Source organism: Nematolebias whitei, chromosome 17 (genome assembly GCF_014905685.2).
Source record: "Nematolebias whitei isolate Nwh7 chromosome 17, NemWhi1, whole genome shotgun sequence".
Lineage (NCBI taxonomy): Eukaryota > Metazoa > Chordata > Actinopteri > Cyprinodontiformes > Rivulidae > Nematolebias > Nematolebias whitei.
This window is the reverse complement of record NC_056514.1, coordinates 8550561-8558100: the sequence shown is the minus strand read 5'-3', so window position 1 is coordinate 8558100 and position 7540 is coordinate 8550561. Positions and strand designations below refer to the sequence as shown.

The window sequence follows — 7540 nt, the reverse complement described above, 5'->3', positions numbered from 1 at the left end:
AACCCGGCTCTGACTCCGCAGCTGCAGAACCCGGCTCTGACTCCTCGGCTGCAGAACCCGGCTCCGACCCCTCTGCGGCAGAACCCGGCTCCGACCCCTCTGCGGCAGAACCCGGCTCCGACACCGCTGCGGCAGAACCCGGCTCCGACACCGCTGCGGCAGAACCCGGCTCCAACCTCCCGACGGCAGAACCCGGCTCCGACCTCCCGGCTGCTGAACCCAGGCCCGACCTCCCGGCTGCTGAACCCAGGCCCGACTTTCCGGCTACTGAATCCAGGTCTGGTCCCATAGCAGCAGAATCCAGGTCTGGCCCCGCAGCATCTGAACCCCGTCCTGACCCAGCAGCTGCCAACATCCCGTCTGCCCCCGCAGCAGCCCACACCACCTCCTCTGGCCCAGCAGCAGCCAGCACCACCACCTCTTGCCCAGCAGTAGCCAGCACCACCATCATTGGCCCCATTCCATCCTTCCCTGGATTCTGGTCCCGCCCTGGATGGTCCCCGGGCCATCCGCTCGAACTCTGGTCCCGCTCTGGACGGTCCTCTGGCCATCCGCCCGAACTCTGGTCCCGCTCTGGACCATCCTCTGGCCGTCCGCCCGAACTCTGGTCCCACTCTTGACGGTCCTCTGGTCGTCCGCCCGAACTCTGGTCCCACTCTGGACGGTCCTCTGGCCATCCGCCTGAACTCTGGCCTTGTTTGGGACAGTTTCCTGGCTGTCCACCTCTTTTGCCTGTTACTCCGAACGATGCCCAGGGCCGTTCTTAGAAAATTTGTGTTTTGGTTCCTTGTCGATTTTTGTTAAAATTTTTTCTATGCCCTCTGTCCTTATGTTACCCCCTGTCCTCCCACCCGTTCTGTGTGGGTTTTTTTTCTGTGTTGGGGTCCTAGGGGACGTCAGGAGCCGTCCCTTGAGAGGGGGGTAATGTCACAGTCTGTCCCCTAGCTGTCTGGTATTTCTGTCTTCCCCTTTTCTGCTTATTGTGTTTATGTCATTCTGCTCTTTATAATTTTGTGTGATTCTGTTTCTGATTCTGTTTTCTGTCACTTTCCACTTGCTCCTCAGTCTGCTTCTCCAGTCTCTTCAGTCTTAAAAATTCACACCTGTCTCATCAGCCACCTGCCCAGGTGCTCTCATTCCTCACTCTCCCTCTGTCTTATAAAAAGCCTTTCTCTCCTCCGCTCTTTGTCCAGTCATTGTTCTGTCTTGTACAGACATTGCAGTCCTTCTCTGTTCCTGTTGTCTGATTATCAGCCTGAATCTGAACCCATCCTGTTTGCCTGCCTGACCTCAGTTTGTAAGTTTTTTTGCTGCCACGTCAGCCTTTTTGTTTTGTTGTTTAAAATAAATTATTTTTATTTTAAACTCCTGCCTCACTCGCCTGCCTGCATATGGGTCTAAACATTGAGGATTGTGACATTCACTGGTTAACTCAGTGCTTCTCAATTAATTTCGGTTACACCCCCACTAGGAAGAAGTAAACATTTTGCGCCCCCCCCCCCCAACTCTCCGCCGCGACTGTAAATAGTATAATTTGTCTAAAAAATTGTTTTAAATATACCTCTGCATAACATTGTACCCTTGTTAACATTAATTAAATAAAGAAAGAAATATAGATCAACTTACAACAAAGATTATTAACATTGTTTTATAGTCTGTAACAGAAAAGGCTTAAAGTGCATCAATTTGCCTGAAATTTAAAAATATATATATCCTTATTTAAACTGTAAACATTTAAACTGTAAACATTTTTTGACCATTTGATACTGAACAATCAAATTAAATATAATCAATATATAATAAATTCAAATTGATCAGCAACATTTTAACTCAGGAGTGTTATATAAAACACTTTGACCTACAAAACAAAAATGAATTAAACAATTTGTGCTGTTTTTTTTTAATCAAAATGAGGAAGTCAGGATTAACGGCTACAATGAGCATGTTTTGCAGTGCACAGCTTTTTGAAGCGGAGTTTGAAACATGATCCTGCAGCTCTCAGTTCCTGCTCAATGTTTAACTGGACCTGGACTTGGTCTTCAGAGCAGCGACAGCAGAGAAGCTGCAAAGAGCGCAGAGCAAGCGAGCTGGCTGGGAAGTGGGGGGAGGGGGCGGTCCAGAATCAGAATCAGAATAAACTTTATTGGCATTTCCTGATGCATGCTCAATAATCCAGGTAGAAAAATCTAAAAAAATTAAATCTGGTCCTCTGGACATTCAAAAAAACAAAACAAAGCAAATCAACAAAAAAATGTAGAAACGTTTCGTCTCTTTCGTCGTCGTCTCTTCGTCGTCTGTTTATTGGCATTGCACCGAGATACAACGCGAATAGGTACGTACAGTCGCCCGAAGATGGGCGGAGTGCACGAAGCTGCGGCTATAAATAATTAGCCTTCTTATTCTTATTCAGAATAACATTTTGCTTAGATAAGAAAAGGAAAGAAAACAGGAGGAGAGACGGTATAAAAAAAGATCTCTCACACCGTGTCCTAGACAGGGCACGATTTGAGGCATCAAAAAAACCTACCACAGCAAAGCAACAGAAACAGACGTTATACATGAACATATAGGCGGTGAAAACATTGACTTTTTAAGGGGAAGTCATAGCATAGTCCAAAGCCCCCCCTCAGCCATTGTCCAGATAAGAGGTGACGTTCATCTTCAGCTCAGTTGAGGTTCTGTCACATGTCCACGGCCTTGGGGAAGGGAGGGGTGAGGAAACAGTCAAAGCATCTTTGTTGTTTTCAAAACACTCCAGGAGGAGTTGAGATAAGTCCGGCGTCAAGGCCACAGTTTGGGTCAGGCAGAACTCGTGAATTGTTGTTTCTGCCTTTAAAGTCTCGCTGGTACATATTCTCTGATGGAAACTCCAAAACAGCCGAATTGATCCTTTACTCCAAAAATCGAGCTCACAGCTTCTCCAGATTATTCCACCATTCATGAGTGCTGCCAGGGAGAACACAGTCCTGATAACAGCTGCTCCAATTCCCTGTCACAGCTCCACATTCAGTCCGAGCACTGTTAAGCTTCAACACATCCACACGAATTTGTAGACAACCAGATTTCACCAACCAAACAGTAGAATCTAGTCGTCATCATGAATCCAGTTTGTTCCTTAGAGGTAGAGGGTCCTCCTTACCCTGACTCCTGTCAGGAGAAGTTGATCGATTTTGTCGAGAGACCAGCTGATCCTTCCAATTAAGAGGTATGCAGGAAAAAAAAGAGGCTTTTTAAGGGTTCACAGGACAAAAGAGCGCAGCAGGGAAGCGGGGGGGGGGGGGGGACGGACACGTCTGGTTTCACCGTAGAGCAGCAGGAAAAAAAAAAATGGGAATGCGGTGCGCTCACAAGAACCTGACAAGTTGTTCAATGACAAAATATATTTTGTTAGCAAAGAATAGAGTTTGTTGTTACAACAAATGAAAAAAAAATTGTGCTTTGACAATCGATAAACTAAAAACGCGCCCCACCATTTGAGAAAGACTGGGTTAACTGGACATCATTAACTTCACACAAACTCTTTCACTGGTACATTTTCATCTTTAAATCACTTCTTGGTCTGCTGCCTTCATGCATCTCCTCCTACATGTTACTGTGTGACTGCAGCTACAGCGTGCGCTCTCAGGACATTATTACCTGCAGTGTTCCCTCAGTGCAAATTGAACTAGGTAAAAGGGCCTTCTCCTACTCCTCTCCTGTTTCCTGGAATATCTTACAAAAATATATGAAGCTCTCGATCTTGACCTCTCTAACTGGCTTTAAGAATCTAAGTTCCTGGCAAAAACCAACGCAGACATGTTCCTGTTTTTAGTTTTCTACATGCACCTTATAATCTAGCTGTTTTTTTTTTCTTTCTTTTTGCTACTTTTCCTTTTGACTGTCCTTTTGGCTGCTATTTTGTTTAGATTTGTTAAAAAAAAAAGGAAATTTAAATTTTGTATGTCTCTTTTGTGACTGTCTTGTTGTTATTATTACTCACTGTTGTCATCACTCTTTGTTAAAATCAGGTCTCTCTTGTAATTGAGTCCCCGTGGCTCAATGGGATTAACCTGTCTAAATAAAGGCTGAATTAATGTGAATGTTGGGGAGTGACTGTCATGTTTAGGTCCTTTGGTGAACAACCAGGTCCCTCGATCTAACCTGTGTGGGTTAAGCCCCCAGTATACTCCCGCGTACGTCCGTTTACGCGTACGCACGCAGAGGGTTCAGACTTCATACTCGAGCGTACACCCTGAGCAGCTGCAGAGCAGCTTCACAGACAAGGGGCGTTTACCTTCAGGACAAATTGAGTTTGTCGATTGGTCATTTGCTGACACGCCTATTGGACTGATGGACAGGTCGGAAGAAAAAAAAAAGAGCGCTGGAAGCCTCAGCCGCAGCGATGTTCTGTGTTGATATGCTGTTAATAAAAAGATCTAAAAAAAAAAAAAAGCAGGGAGCGCATACCCTGCAGCCCACACATCAGACCAGCCCACCAGGAAATCTCCAGACCCTCCCACAGCCATGTTGGACCTATGGGTGCATTCACACCAGCCCTGTTTAGTCCACTTTAATCGAACTCTAGCTCGTTTTCCTAGAAAGTCCGGTTCGTTTAGGGAGGTGTGAACTATCTGGTGTGAAAATGACCTGAGTTTAATTTGTTCTTGACAAATTCCTTCATTTCTCACCATTTCAGTCATGGCATCAACGGAGGAGGAAGAGATCACCGCCTCTTGGCAAAAAAACAAAAGAAAAGGCCAGATCAGGGATGAAGAAGGGGAATTTAATACATTGGTGTCGCATACAAAACAGTCCGTCGCTGGGCAGTTTATTGTGCGACAATGCGTACACGTACGCGGTCGTAACAATTGAGCTTTGCACGGACATGCCCTGGGGGTTCCGCTCATACCTCCGCGTACGTACGTGCGTACCTCTGCGTATGGATGTACGCGGGAGTATACAGAGGGCTTTAAACTTGAACACCAACCCAGATTACAGCTGATCTGCCAACTCTTTGAGGTCCAGCTCCATACATCTGTATGGCTCAGTTCTGCACAGATTCACTGATTGTATCCAGGTCCAGGAACCACAATTTATGTGAAACCAGCAGTTTTGCTATTCAGGAACTTCCAACATATGTACAAAGTAGTTTTATTTCATTTTCACCACTGTCTGTGTGCCTAGCATTTTTTGTCAGTAAGTGCATTTAACACTGTGGCCTTAAACAAAGGAAGATAAAACAATGTTTTCACCAAGCCACAATTAGAAAAAAATAATAAAATAAAATAAACAATCTAAAGCTATAAGTGACAGAATTCAATGAAGAAACAAATATTTGGATTTTTATACAATTTTTCTGCAAAAACAGCAGAAGCAACAAGTTGCAATAATATGAAATTACACAATTTTTGTCACAACTATTGTCGGAGTGTTGGCCGCCTGTGACTGTTCTCTTTCAATGGGAACTTTCTAATACATCAACCATCAGAGCATTGTTAAAAAAAGGTAGAACTCACCTTTTTTAGTTTGTCCATGAGAGGCAAGAAGTGGGTCTTTAAGAGCTCAGGTTTGGCTTTGCTGATAATGGGCTGAGAGAAGACTTGAGAGCAGGCAGAGAGTGTGTCAAGGGAAAAACAAAACAACAAATTTGTGCATGTACATAACATATTTACAGACAGAGATACAATTATGGGCCTCTTTTCAGCCCACTGAAACAATGTGTTTTACAAAGTATGTTTTTGACTGTAATTAGTATCACAGGAGCCTTCAAATGTTTCATCAGCCTTTACATGTAAAGGCAACAAACAGCCAGTTTGAGTTGTGTTAACCAGACAGAACATGAAGCTGTCTGAGTAGCTCAGAAAGAAAATAATTGATACCCATGTTAAAGATAAAGACTACCAGACCATCTTATAGGAGCTTCATGCTCCTTTGACCACAGGTGCCAATATTGTAAAAAAAAATTATAATACTTAATGAGACTAGCTAACGTTGCAGGCAAGGGCGTCAGAAGCATTCGTAATGTGGGGGGGACACACTGATGAGTGTATGTGTGTGTGTGTGCGCGCGTGTGCGCGCGTGTGTGCGCACATAAAAAACATGTACACTAGTGAACAAAAAAGCAGCATTTCACCTAGATTTCCTTTAATTTCACACATTTAAAACATGTTTCTCACCAAGTTTGTGTAAATTCAGCTGTGGGTTTTAAAGACATTTGAACTTTAATACACTTTAATACAGAGCATCAGGTCGGCACTATTGTGTTTATAGAGAAATAAAAAACATCACTGGAATTTTTTACTTGTGTTCAACACTACTCATCTAAATGATGTTTCTCATGAACCTTGAGGACAATAAGGTGTGGGGTTTTAAAGACATTTCAACTTTAATGCACCTGAACACACAGTGTCTCTTACACCTGCAGCGTCTTACAGCGTCACAGTTACTGCTAAGCTAACATGCTAGAGATGTAGCGCTCCACTCATCACTCATGCATCCTTCTAACCCTGTATATATATGTTTATGATAACCCCCCCCACCCCGGTCAACAACTGCCCGCAATAAGCTCGCTAAGCTTATCGAGCAACACAGGGTTGTCTACACCTCCTGCACTGTTTCTGCTCTCTGTGTAGAGTTGGAGGTAACCAGGAAAACCTGGAGTGGAGTTTTAATGGTTTGAGTACTCTCTTATTAATCAAGAGGAATGGATTTGTTCACGAAGAAAGAGAGACTGTGCCAACTGAACTAATGTTTTATAGTAAAAGTGTGTGTGTGGGTGGGGGTGGGTGGGGGGGGGGGGGGGGGGTCCAAATGAATGTTTTTTTTAATGTGGGGGAGAACATGTCCCCTTCACATATAATGGGTGCGATGCCTATGGTTGCAGGACATGGACGTAAGAGGAAATACAACTCCAGGTTCAGTAGACTGATAGTGACGATGGCAGAAAAAAGCCAAAGAAACCATCCAAAAGCATTAAAGCTGAACTTCAAGATGAAGATCTGTGACGAGGATGACACCATCCATCACATTTTGAATTTTAATAAACTCCATTGAAGAAGATTCAAGAGGTCTCCAATACTGGCAGAACAATACAAATTAGAGGAATTGCATTTCCTGTGAAAATGCAGTGTGAATGCTTATTGCATTGCTAAAAAAAAAAAAAAAACATGCTGAAATTTAGCTGAAATGGAAGAACATGCCTAAATTAGCAGAAGAAATCAGAAAGAACATGTTTGCTTATTTAAGTTTAAATAAGCATAACTTAGCACAGCATTTGTAAATTAGTTTAAAAAAAAGCTGTAATTAGCAAAAAAGAACGCTAAAATGTAGCTGAAAAGGTACAAAGAAGCTTAAACTATGTGGAAGTGGACTCCTCCAAGGCAGCCATAGCCAAAATGGTTCAAAACATCAAAGTTCATGTTCAATAATCCAGGTAGTATATCCCACAAAGTTCAGTCAGGTCATCTGGACGCTTTCTTTCTTTTTTCTTTCTTTTGTAGTATGACATATACTATATATATTCATACATTTCACGGGTTCTTCATTTTTCTGACTGTGTAAA

General features: G+C 43.4%; 1 protein-coding gene across 1 annotated transcript in view; it reads right to left on the bottom strand.

Moving 5' to 3' along the window:
* The window catches only part of ryr2a (ryanodine receptor 2a (cardiac)), a 554599-nt gene that overhangs the window by 220268 nt on the left and 326791 nt on the right, over positions 1–7540 (bottom strand). The window contains 1 exon segment of the mRNA XM_037691577.1: positions 5496–5578. Within this exon segment, the coding sequence (XP_037547505.1) occupies positions 5496–5578 (83 nt within the window).